The sequence below is a fragment of the Dipodomys merriami genome, unplaced genomic scaffold (assembly GCF_024711535.1).
Source record: "Dipodomys merriami isolate MVZ:Mamm:240054 unplaced genomic scaffold, mDipMer1.0.p SCAF_40, whole genome shotgun sequence".
Taxonomy (NCBI): Eukaryota; Metazoa; Chordata; class Mammalia; order Rodentia; family Heteromyidae; genus Dipodomys; species Dipodomys merriami.
In genome coordinates this window covers 7,081,337-7,094,469 of record NW_027205604.1, presented here as the reverse complement: position 1 = coordinate 7,094,469, position 13,133 = coordinate 7,081,337, and the positions used below count along the sequence as shown (strand labels likewise).

General features: G+C 45.5%; 1 protein-coding gene across 3 annotated transcripts in view; it reads right to left on the bottom strand.

The window, feature by feature from the left end:
- The window catches only part of Pld1 (phospholipase D1), a 152,365-nt gene that overhangs the window by 52,297 nt on the left and 86,935 nt on the right, over window positions 1–13,133 (bottom strand). For 2 of the 3 annotated variants that reach the window (XM_069991897.1, XM_069991896.1), the window contains exons 12-16: window positions 12,997–13,078; window positions 10,670–10,780; window positions 7,995–8,195; window positions 6,873–7,086; window positions 4,597–4,710 (exon numbers count right to left, since the gene is read on the bottom strand). In XM_069991897.1, the coding sequence (XP_069847998.1) occupies window positions 4,597–4,710; window positions 6,873–7,086; window positions 7,995–8,195; window positions 10,670–10,780; window positions 12,997–13,078 (722 nt within the window). The remainder of the gene's footprint in view (window positions 1–4,596; window positions 4,711–6,872; window positions 7,087–7,994; window positions 8,196–10,669; window positions 10,781–12,996; window positions 13,079–13,133) is intronic. The other variant, XM_069991898.1, reaches the window with a different exon arrangement.

The window sequence follows — 13,133 nt, the reverse complement described above, 5'->3', positions numbered from 1 at the left end:
TGTGTGGCCTCACCTTTAACCCTTTCCCCCAGTAGGGATTCTATGGCATTTAGCTGGTGCAGGTGCACTCTCAGCCCGCCTTACAAGCCCTCATAAATTGGTGCAGAGATGGCTCCCCTCACCCCACCTCACCCAACCCAATCTGCCTACACAAACTCATCTTTAAACACAACCACCAATCCCCAAAAGCTCTGAAAAACCTAATTGCTTAAATGGTTTGCTTATAACCCTGATATTCCCAGGCCCCTGTTGGGAGGGTCACATAATGTATGGAAGAGTTATCCCTTTTCTAAAATCCAGAACCTTCTACTTTCTGAAGCATATCTGACCCCAACGGTGCTGCAAGAAATTATAGATTTGTCTGTCCCCCGCTCCACACTTAGGTCGGGAGTTGAAATAAATACTTGGGGATTTATGTATCTGTGCCCTAAACTTAAGTATCTACCTTCTGAATTTATGTCTCTATTTAGTTCCACTGGTCTTCAATGAATTACAAACTTTACAAATCCTGTGGTCTGGAAACTTGCTGTACTTTCGGATTGTTATCTGGGTCTACAGAGTTTGTATTCCATCTATGGAGAAAGCTTCACCAGAAGTCCAAGGGACTGATTCTAGGCGAATCACTAAGGTACTAGATGGTACAATGTAAAATAATTTATGTAAATATATTAAATAATGCTCACTAGTCGATACTAAGCTCTTTGGAAGTGGTCTATTCATTGCACCTGAGAGAAAAGAGTTAAGAAATGGCTTAACTTTGTATTTATTATCTCTCTAGTTACATATTTAAGGACTTGTCTTAACTAAATTATAAACAAAATTCTATTCATTAGCTATTTAATACTGTGAACAGGGAATGGTCAGCAAACAAGTACTGAATGAAAGGGGAATGAAATTCTAACTTTTTAAAAATAGATGCTATTATCAGATTCTAGTGGCTCATGCCTGCAATCCTAGATACTTATGAGGCTGAGATCTGAGGACTGAGATTGGAAGCCAGCCTGTGCAGACAAAAATTCAAGAGAGATCTCCAATTAACCAGCAAAAAAGCTGGATTGGAGGTGTAGCTCAGGTGGTAGAGCACAGCTGTGAGTGAAAATGCAGAGTAAGAGCATGAAGCATGAGTCCAACCCCAGTGCTGGCAGAATACAACAACAACAAAATAACAATGATAATAATAAAAACAGTATCAAGCAGATTTTGATCTGAGATTCTCCTTCTTACAAAAAATTCTGAAAGAAAAGATATTCTTCATGATAGCTTAGTAACTCTGAATTAAAATACTTATCATAGAAATCTAGGACTCCTCTTTGAGGGCTTTGCTGCTTTATCATGGCTTTCCTTTCACTTTCAAGTAAATTTACTCAGTTTAACTTTAAAAAAAAATAAAATTAAAAAGCCTGGTGCAGATGGCTCACCCCTAGCTACTTGGGAGTTTGAGATCTGAGGACTGTGGTTCAAAGCCAGTCTGGGCAAGAGTCCATGAAACTGTTATTTCCAACTGACCTGCAAAAAAAAGCCAGAAGTGGAGCTGAGGCTCAAGTGGCACAAGCACTAGCTTTGGTGTGTAAAGCCTGAGTTCAAGCCCCGGAACTGGCACAAAAATAAATCAATACATAAATAAAAGAAGTCTAGCCAGGCTACTAACCACCTTGGACATGAACTAACAGTAGTGCTTGCAGTCTCTACGTTTAACTCTGTGTGGAGATTCTGGGCATACATGTACAGGTTTCTGCCTCGCTCTTGGGTGAGGTAAATTGGGGACATTTCTACCTATCTTTGTACAGCTGGGGGCAGCACCCAACAGAAGCAGTCTCCCTAAAGACAGGACCCCAACGTGACAACCAAGCATTTCCCCTTCCCAGAGGAGTGTCACCCCATGCTTATTTGTGTGACATATGTTTACAACATCACATAACTTACGCCTACAGCCATGCATCTAAACACGTGCTCATGTCCTTCATGGAAACTTGTTTTTCTGAAACAAGGAGCTCCAATACAGGTACAGGTGGGAACGTTTGGACTGAAGGAGGTACCCATACAAGAGGGTGGATGTGGGGTTGCCTCCTCCGTTGACCTTCCAGAGTCTCTGGATAAACTCTGGACTCTAGGGCATCGAGTTAGGGAAGCAGAGCTCTATGAAGATCCAAATATCCTTTGGCTTTTCTTCCTAAGTGACTCAATATTTTCCCCTTCTAATAAAAAACACCTGAATTTGCAGCTGTATTTGGTCATGAGATAAATGACCATCTTTAGGTAGTCATGCTGGGAATCCACCTCAGGCTTGGGCTGCCTGGTGCTGTCCACTCTGGCTTTCTGCTTCATCTCAGTCCCTGGAAACCCCTCCCACTGGCGTCAAGGATGGGGTCCCCCTGCCCCAGCTCCAAACCCAGGGCTTCAGCCAATGCTGCGCCCTCTACCCTCAGCATTAAGGCAGCATCTACCCTGCCTGTATAAACCTCAGGCAGAACCTCGTCCACCTTGGCCTACCAGCTTTCAGTGACTCCCTCAGAAGCCACCATTCCTACAGAACCCTGGAAAACAGCATATTACCCATCCAGTACCTGCCTCTCTTTTTTTTTTTTTGTCGGTCGTGGGGCTTGAACTCTGGGCCTGGGCACTGTCCCTCAGCTCTTCAGCTCAAGGCGAGCGCTCTACCACTTGAGCTATAGCGCCACTTCCGGTTTTCTGGTGGTTCATTGAAGATAGGAGTCTCACGGTCTCTCCTTCCCCGGGCTGGCTTTGAACCTCGATCCTCAGATCTCAGCCTCCTGAGTAGCTAGGATTACAGGCGTGAGCCACCAGCGCCCGGCTACTACCTGCCTCTCTTAACTAACTTTTCCTGACAGTCTCCTCTGGCCACACCATGGCCCCTACCTTAGGGCCTTTGCACTCCCTGCTTCTCCTATCTAAGACAATCCCCCACACAGCCTCTTATGCCCATTTTTCTATCCCTTTTGATCTGTGCTGACAACTTCATTGACCGCACAATGCCTTTCCATGCACTCCAGGCCTACAGGCAGCCTGGCACTCAGCCTATGTGCACAACTTTCTGTGCTTCCGCCAGCTCATTCCACAGTGAGGTTGAAATTTGCTTCTCAGCTGCTCAAGCCACACACTGGAATGGCAAGCCCCTGCCCTCAATGGTTCTCAAGTCTTCACCTTGAATACATGTGGTCTGTTCCCCTGGACCTCAGACCACTCCTCCTATCTCAGCCTCCCAAGCAGCTGAAATCATAGACATGTACCATTTCTCTCTACCCAATTAATGCATCTCTCTTTCCTTCTCTCTTTCTTTCCTTCTTTCTTTCACCTCCCCCTCCCCTCCCTCCCTCCTTCCCTTCCTTGGGTTATCAGGTTCACTGGCCCTTGCTGGCTTGACTGACTCACAGGCCTGACTGGCCTGATGCTAGCTGGGTTCTTTCTGCCCCGCCTCCTTACCCATGTGTAAGACAGCCTTGGCCTTGGACTCTGGCCAACAGGTCAGTATGGCTATGTCACAAATCTATCTCCTGAACCCTGAGACACTGATAAGCTAGGAATTCTGGAGCAAACTGCTTATCATCCATAACCCCGTTTCCTGGGCTGAGGAAAGGAGATAATGGGTGACCCCAAGAGCAGCCCACACACGTAGGCAGAGGCCATGCCTAGAGTGGGTAGGGAGTGGTTTTACTACTGTCACTATGACCAGGACTTAGCCCTGCAGAGGCTCAGCTGCCAAATCCTCATTTCTTCCCACCACCGTAATTTACAGCCTGATTTCTCTCACAAAGTCATTAGACTTCCATCTCCTTCTTTCCTTCCCTCCCTCCCTCCCTCCCTCCCTCCCTTTCTTCCTTCCTCCAGTTCCAGGACTTGAACTCAAGGCCTCATGCTCTCATTTAGCTTACCACTCACAACCGGTACTCTACCACTTGAACAACACCTTACAGCCCAACATTTTGCTTGTTAATTGGAGGTGGAACCTCACAGACGTTTCTGCCTGGGCTGAATTTGAACCTGGATCCTCACATCTCCTGAGTAACGAGATGTGATTCACACATAGCCCATGATACTCCACTCAAAGGCCTTCAAGATTTTCAACCAAATTAAGTCCTACATGATTGTATGCATCACCCTAGGCTTACATCAAAAACCACATCTAGCTGACTGAGGATTTTCAATTTTCAATTTTCCATCTAACACCTTTGTTCTCATTTCCAACATCTGTAGCACCTATCCCAATCTCTCTCTCTCTCTCTCTCTCTCTCTCTCTATCTCTCTCTCTCTCTCTCTCTCTCACACACACACACACACACACACACACACACACACACACACACACACACACACACACACACACACACACACACACCACACCTAACTACTGGTGGGCGTAGAGGAAGACCTTGCCTTCACTGCTAAAGGACGCTGTTGGGCAGCAGCAATCCCAGCCGTAAGGGACAGACGATTCCCCACATTCTATGAGGCACAGAAGTCACATGAGCAGAAAGCCAATCTGGAAGCACACTTGCTCACTTGGAGCCCAAGCAACAGACAATTGAACAAAAGCAGAAGCCTGCGGGGCTGTGCCACATTGGAGCCATGGCCACTTACCAAGGCGGGGTCTAGTGAGGCCCTGCTCAGACCCACCGCAGGGTCGGAAGAGTTTCAAGTGAGGCTTGAAACCATGGATTAAAGTCTGATGACTTCTGTAATGATTAAGATAACCTGGGGAAAGGTGAGAAATCTTTTTTTTTTCCAAAAGAATATTGATAGGCATACCAACTTTTCGAAATTGGAAGGCAAATTCAATCATTTTTTTTTAACTAGCAGGATTACTAAAAGCAATCTGTGCAAAAGAAGCTGCCGTGTTAAGACATATTTGATAAGAGCAGTAAGAGATGTAGACTATTTGATGGCTGATGATAAAAGCTTAATATATAGAGTGGAACAAAAACAAAAATTTTTTTTTTTCCCCATAGTACTGGGGACTGAACTCAAGTTCCGATACTGCCTAGGCAGGTACTCTACCACTGAAGCCACCATCCCATCCCCGTTTTTTTGCTTTATTTTTGGATAAGGTCTCTTGTTTTTGCCAGGTGCTAGTCTTGAACCCCCATCTTCCTATCTCTGCCTCCTGAATAACTGGGATTACAGATATGAAGTATGAGTCCTGGCTTGTTGGCTGAGATGACGTTCTGTTAATGTGTTGTAAGAGTCCACCTCAGCTCAAGAGCCTCTTGATCTCAGTCTCACAAACACTGGGATTACAGGTGTGTTTTGTTCTGCCAGGTATAAGAAATGAAATTTCTAAGGAAAGCTTAGAAAATTTCTAAGAAATTGTCTAATACCTTTCATTTTCCTTGATAGCCTGACGTAGTTTAGGAAACCTTATTCAATATACTACCATCAAAAGTGGAAAGTGGAAGTGGGGATACTCTGTGAAAAGAAAACAGTTGATCTGAAAAGAAAAAAGTCGGGGGGCAGCATGATGCTGAACAGGATGAGGCAGCGGCCGGTTCGCCTTGCTCATTTTTACTGCATGACAGCAAGACAGATTTGAAGACAGGTATGTCAGTCAGCTATAGTGAGTGGCTCATGCCTGTAATTGCAGCTACACAGGAGGCACGAACAGGATCATGAATTTGAGACCAGCCCAGGTGAAACTTGAGACCCTATTTTAAAAACAATGCACATGGATCCTATCCACAAGCAGGAAGGAAGGAAGGAAGGAAGGAAGGAAGGGAGGGAGGGAGGGAGGGAGGGAGGGAGGGAGGGAGGGAGGGAGGGAGGGAGGGAGGGAGGGAATGAAGGAACGAAGGGAGAAAGAAAGAAAGAAAGAAAGAAAAGAAAGAAAGAAAGAAAGAAAGAGAAAAGAAAGAAAGAATGAATGAAAGAAAGAGAGGGCTGGGAAGATGGCTCAGTGGTAGAGCGCTTGCCTTGCATGCATGAGGCCCTGGGTTCGATTCCTCAGCACCACATAAGCAAAAAGAAAAAAGCCAGAAGTGGCGCTGTGGCTCAAGTGGTAGAGCGCTAGCTTTGAGCTAAAGAGCTGAGGGACAGCGCCCAGGCCCAGAGTTCAGGCCCCATGACCGAACCCCCCCCCAAAAAGAAAGAGATAGAGAAAGAAAAGGAAGGAGGAAGAAAAGGAAGGAGGGAAGGAAGGAAGGAAGAGAGAAAGAAAGAGAGAGAAAAGAAAGAATGAATGAAAGAAAGAAAGAGATAGAGAAAGAAAAGGAAGGAGGAAGAAAGAGAAGGAGGGAAGGAAGGAAGGAAGGAAGAGATAAAGAAAGAAAGAGAGAAAAGAAAGAATGAATGAAAGAAAGAGAGAAAGAAAGTGATAGAGAAAGAAAAGGAGGAAGGAGGAAGAAAGGGAAGGAGGAAAGGAAGGCAGGAAGAAAGAGAGAAAGAAAAGGAGAAAGGAGGAAGAAAGGGAAGGAAGGAAGGAAAGAAGGAAGGAAAGGACAGAGGGAGGGAGGGAGGGAGGGAAGGAGGGAGGGAGGGAGGGAGGAGGGAGGGAAGAAGGAGAGGGAGGGAAGGAGGGAGGAGGGAGGGAAGAAGGAAGAGAGGGAGGGAATGAGAGAGGAGGGAGGGAGGGAATGAAGGAACAAAGGGAAGGGAGGGAGAAAGAAAGAAGAAAGAAAGAAAACAAGGAAGGAAGGAAGGAAGGAAGGAAGGAAGGAAGGAAGGAAGGAAGGAAGGAAGGAAGGCAGGAAGGAAGGAAGGAAGGAAGGAAGGAAGGAAGGCAGGAAGGAAGGAAGGAAGGAAGGAAGGAAGGAAGGAAGGAAGGCAGGAAGGAAGGAAGGAAGGGAGGGAGGGAGGGAGGGAGGAGGGAGGCAACAGAAAAGCTGCCTTGACTTTCTACAGAGGTGGTAAAGATGGAAACTCACTGGAGGTGCTGTCCACGCTGCTCAGGCTGTCCGCGTTGTGAAGGTGGTGTAGGTGCAGCTGCCGGTACAGGCTAAACTTGGAGAACTTCCTGGACTTCCCGATCCCTTTCAGTCTGGAGTCTGCGTCGTCAGCACTTCTGAGGACGGGCAGGGCTGGAGGGCTGTCTGCTCGATCTTGGAGGCTGAGGGAGTCCATGGACCCTGTGACTGCAATCTGGGGAAATGGGAGGACGCGACTTGCAGCCTGAGCTGTGCTGCCCTGGGACATCTTGTCCAGAACAGTTGGGGGAGACTGAGGTAAGCCTGAAGTATTCTGGATTCCTGAAATCATCTCCACAACCCTGAGGATCCCAGAAGGGCCACTGAGGCCTGAAAGCCACCTTTCCATGTCAACACACTGGCCACACCACCCACTTCTCCCTGATCTACACAGCGGGTCTCATCCTCTGGCCATTGAGGCCCTGCCCACAGCTCAGCAAGGTCTTCCCCAGAAAGCTGCCACCAGCCCCGGCTCTGCGCCTGAGGGAGCCATGACAAAGTCCACCAGTCCACCTCTCCAATCCCCAGCTACCACGGCAGCCTTGGGCAGATGCTGGAAAACCAAGAGTTTGTCGTCTTCCAAAGGAAAGATACTTGGAGAAGTCATCAGTTGACTTTCTGCCTAAATTCAGCTTCTTCTACATCATCCCCAACAGCCCTAGCCTGTTGGCTTGCACACTTGAAGTTGTAAGGTTCCCGAATCTGTGGTTAAGTATGTGTCCTACCCTTGAGACACGTCCTAAGACACACCTGCGGTCCCCATGCTGCTTTTTAGGTTACTTCTGGCTAGTTAACGTGCGTCTTCCCATACATTTTTGTTCATGAACCTCCTTTTCCAAATAGAAGAGAAATCTTGGATTTGAATAGGAATCCCAGGGTTTGAATATGAGCTCCAAGCGTTGGGGTCATGGAGGTGGGGGCGGTGGTTGGACCTGTGAGACTTAGGCCACTGGATGCCTGACCAGTGCCCTCAGCCCCTCCATGGACAGGCCAGTCCCCTCCATCAGTCAGTCAGGCCACACATGCATATGGACAGACAGACCAGAATCATTCACTCCGTCCATAAAAGAGTCCTTCACCCACCGTGAGAGAGCCAAGGGATGGCCCTGAAGTGACCCTCTTCACGCTGCCCACATCGGTCAGCCTGTGTTCATGGTCATCCCACCTCCCGTAGGCCAAGTCAATGCCACCCACAAAGGCTATGGACTGATCGATGATCACCAGCTTCTCATGGTGAGCCCATAGGTAGACGCTGGAGGACACATGATCCGGGTGCCTCATCACCTTGAAAGAAGAGAAAAACCTCCATGACATGCTTCGTCCACTGTCCTTCATGGCATTATTAAATAGTTCTGCTTTCTCCTTGAAGAACATTTTTTTTTAGGGCCAAGCATGGTGTCTTATGCCTGTAATTACAGATACTCAGGAGGCTGACACTGGGAGGACCCAAAGTGGAGGCCAGCCTGAGCAAACAATTATTGAGACTCCGCCTTAAGGAAGCTGGGCATGGTGGTTCACACCTTTGACCTCAGATCAAATAAGAGCTGAATACAGGAGTATCACAGTTCTAGGCTAGATTCAGGAAAAAACGTGCATGATCCTTTCTCAGGTGGCAGAGTGCTTGCCAAACAAGCATAAGGCCCTAAGTTCAAGCCCCAGTACTGCTCCCCCCCAAAAAACATTTTTTTCAAATAATTTGAATACATACATACATATATATGTACCGAACAAAGCCTCCAAATTTGTAACTTTATTCTCAGTATTATCAGTGTCATTTGCAAGGAGGAGGGAATGCAAGATCTCACTGTGTAGCCTAGGCTGGGCTTAAAGTTGATATCCTCCAACAGTCTTCCAAATATTGGGTTATAGGCATGTACCACCACACCCAGCTTTTATCTACTTTTTATATCACCAGCCTAGATGCCATATGTCATTGGGCTTAAAGTCTGGTTACACATTAAAACCACTCATGTTGATAGCTGTTGGCCCCTTTCCCCTCTTTAAGGATCTAGTTGTATTTGTTTTTAACTCTAAAAATGTTTTACCAACATCTGCCTCAGGAAAAAAAAATTTAATTAATATTTTGGCAACTGCTGGATGTAGTGCTATTACTATTTTCACAGCTCTCCACTTAAAAGGGACTTTGAGAAGTTAGGAACTTTCTGCTCTCAGATTTCCTGAATGACCCAGTCACAACTCTCCAAATTTTCACAGGGTTTTAAGTAAGAAGATTCCAAAAAGTTCGGTTGTTATTTTGAGCGCTTCCTTCTTCTCAAGCACAGCATTTATTCCTATAAACTTCCCCTTCTCTAGCTGTGTCTCCCAAGTTTGGGTATTTTACTTAACCATCATTTGTGTCTAAAGATAAAAGTTCTTGTAATTTCTTATTTGGTCTATTTCTTGTTTAACATATTTAATTTTGACAAATTTTGTGAATTTTCTAAGTCTTTTTTCTGATTTCCTCCTGTTATGGTTGGAGATGCTCATATATTTCTCCCTTCTAAACTCCAAGAAGATTCAATTCTGGACTAATGGGATCTCCTAGAAATGTCCACTGTCCCACACATTTGAGAAGAATGTGTGTGTGTGTGTGTGTGTGTGTGTGAGAGAGAGAGAGAGAGAGAGAGAGAGAGAGAGAGAGAGAGAGAGAGAGAGAGAGAGAGAGAGAGAGAGTAGTTATTGAGTAGTGCACTCTCCATATGTCTGTTAGATCAAGTTGACTTAGTGTGTGAAGAGGAGGAGGAGAAAGAGGAAGAGGAGCAGGAGGAGGAGGAAGGGGGGAGGAGGAGGAGGAGGAAGAGGAAGAGGAGGAGGAGGAGGAGGAGGAGGAGGAGGAGGAGGAGGAGGAGGAGGAGGAGGGGAAGGAGGAGGAGGAAGAAGAGGAGAATATAGAGATGTATTCCTCCGAAGTGGCGCTGTGGCTCAAGTAGTAGTGCTAGCCCTGAGCTGAAGAGCTGAGGGACAGTGCCCAGGCCTAGAGTTCAGGCCCCACGACCAGAACCCCCCCCCAAAAAAAAAGAGATGTATTCCTCTACATATTTTCTGTCTTGTTATTTTATCCATCATGGAAAACTCGGTATTTAAGTCTCCAACTATTATTGCAGAATTCCTTTCCTCCCTTTGGTTCTGTTTTTCTTCAGAAAGTGTGGTGATCTGTTATTTGGTACAACAATGTTTATAACTATTGTATCAACTTGCTGTACTGAATCTCCTATTAATATATAAGGTCCTTTGTGTCTGTGGCAATCTATTTTTGATTTAACATTTACTTTATCAGATACTAGTTTGATCACCCTGCTCTCTTTGGACAACTAGCTGCATGAAATATATTTTCAAACTTTCATTTTTCTCTATCTGTGTCTGGAGTGCTATGAAACAGTATGGGTACCACATATTTTTAATTGGTTATATATATATATCTTTGGGTCTGGTCGTGGGGCCTGAACTCTGGGCCTGGGCACTGTCCCTCAGCTCTTCAGCTCAAGGCCAGTACTCTACTACTTAAGCCACAACGCCACTTCCGGCTTTTTTCTTTTGCTTATGTGGTGCTGAGGAATCGAACCCAAGGCCTCTTGCTGCAAGGCAAGCACTCTACCACTGAGCCATCTTCCCAGCCCTAATTGGTTATATTTTATAATCCATTCTGGTGATCTTTCAATTTTGACTAAATAGCATTGAGTCCTCAGAAATAAGACAAACCTAAAAAAGACTCAGGCAGAACAAGAAATGTTGGTCATCATCAGAAAGGGCGCAGATACCTTTATGTTGGGGTGCAGCCTCATTAACGCCTTCTTGCTGTATTCACTGTTGATTCCAAGTGCAAGCTCCACCTCTTTATAAAGCATGATGAAGATCCGCACTCCCTGTTGCTGTTCCAAGAGAAAACAGGGAGAAGGAGGGATAAGAGTCTCCAATGAGCCATGACTTCCCCATCTTCTCCTCCTCTGTGTTGGATTCCCTCTCTTCTATAACCTGGCTACTTAATGCAAAAGGCAACACCAAGAGTGACACATGACTATATATTAAGACCCATGAAAATGCAAAAGATAGAAGATTATCTCTCAAGCTAGGAACTGGTGGCTCACACCTGTCATCCTAACTACTTAGGAGGCTAAGATCTGAAGATGCAGTTCAAAGCCAGCCTGGCCAGAAAAATATGTAAGACTCTTCAACTAACCACCAAAAAATAAGTTATCTCTCTTTCATTCCTTGTGTGTGTGTGTGTGTGTGTGTGTGTATGTGCACACGCACACGCACGTGAGCTGGTAGTAGGGCTTGAACTCAGGCCCCTGATACCTTCACTTGGCTTTTCTCCTCAAGGCCTCACTTGCATATAATTGAGTCAGACCTCCACTTCTAGATTTTTGGTGCTTCCTAAGAAATAAGAGTCCTACAAACTTCCCTGCCTGGGCTGGGTCTATTTGAACTCAGATCCTGAGATCTCAGCCCCTTGCACAGATAGGATTACAGGAATGAGCCACCAGCACTTGGCCTGCATTTTATCAAATGAATGGCAAACCAAGGCCATGACACCGTGTGCTGCTTTGGGGAACATTCCTAAGGAATATTCCCCAGGATCCAAAGAGGAAAAAAATTTATTAAAAAGTAAAAAAGAATATAAAGACTATAACAGCAGGACAGCACTTGACGAGCATGCATGGGATCTTGAGTTCAATCTTCAGTCCTAAAAAATAAAATTAAGCTGGGTGCCAGTGGCTCACACCTGTAATCCTAGCTACTCAGGAAGCTGAGATCTGAGGATTGAGGTTCAAAGCCAACCAGGGCAAAAAAGTCCCTGTGGGGGAAAAAAAACCCAGAAGTGGCGCTGTGACTCAAGTGGTAGAGCACTAGCTTTGAGCTGAAGAGCTGAGGAACAGTGCCCAGGCCCAGAGTTCAAGCCCCATGACTGACCAAAAAAAAAAAAAAATTAACTTTTGCTACTGAACTTGTTTCCACTCATCAACACTCTTTTTTTTGGGGGGGGGGGTTCCAGTCATGAGGCCTGAACTCTGGACCTGGGCGCTGTCCCTCAGCTCTTCAGCTCAAGGCTAGCGCTCGACCACTTGAGCCACAGCACCACTTCCGGCTTTTTTCTTTTTTGCTTATGTGGTACTGAGGAATCGAACCCAGGGCCTCAGGCATGCAAGGCAAGCGCTCTACCATTGAGCCACCTTCCCAGCCCTTCATCAATACTCAGGTTCATTCTCTCTCCCACCCTTCACCTTGCTGCAGCCCTCCCTCCCCCCTCCCACAGCATCCCTCCATCTGACTCAGCCTCTCCCTCCCTGCATACCCACTTACCACCCTCTAACTATCTGAATGAAGCTTTGCAGGATTGTTCAATTTTGTGAATGGAAACAAATTAGACAATCCATCAAAAGGATAATCACAACGAAACAACCCTCCCCACCCCTCACCGCCCGAAACAGCATTTGAGCGCTATCTAATTTCTTTAATTAGACATGAATATTAATATAATCCAGATCTAGTCTATTTAGTTTAATTTAGTCAAGGATCCATTAGTTAAACAGAATTCACTAATCATGTAAATGTTGTCACTGGTGAGACTGCATGGCTGTGATTATTTACTTTTCCTTACAAAAAGACCACAGTCAGTGTTTGCCCACAATCTACAGGAAATACTTCACGTTCTAACTGTGACATGCCCCGAAAGAGCTGGGACATCTTTGATTCTGACTGTCCTTCTCCCACAACCATCCCAACAAGCAGACACCCATCTCTGGGTTCCATTTGTCTCCTACACATGTGACCACATAAGGAACAAAATAAAAGTCTCTGTCTTGTTTCCCCGTTTATTATTCAATGATGAAGTTTTATTGCCAGTTTTGGCCTATAAAATTAACTAGCCATAACTATCGAGCAGAAATTACAGATGGTAATATAATTCATGTTGCAAATTAGGTAGCCTAAAGTATTTATCCACTCAAAAGTAATAAGAAAAACAGTAGAACCAAACAAACTAGGAAACAGTAATAATCCTGATTGTTGCCAAACTCTAAAGTAAAATGTTGAGACTTCAGAGGCAGCATTCAAAAATTATAGCTTTTGTTAGTAAAACACTTACTGCTTTTCGTTTAAGAATGCAGTCCAGCCTCCAGCGATTTCCTTCAACCACAGGTCGTTTCAGGAAGATTTCTGGACTCAGCCTGAAGTCATAAAACCAAGTAAAAATTGTAAATGTTTTACTGTGTCATCAAAACC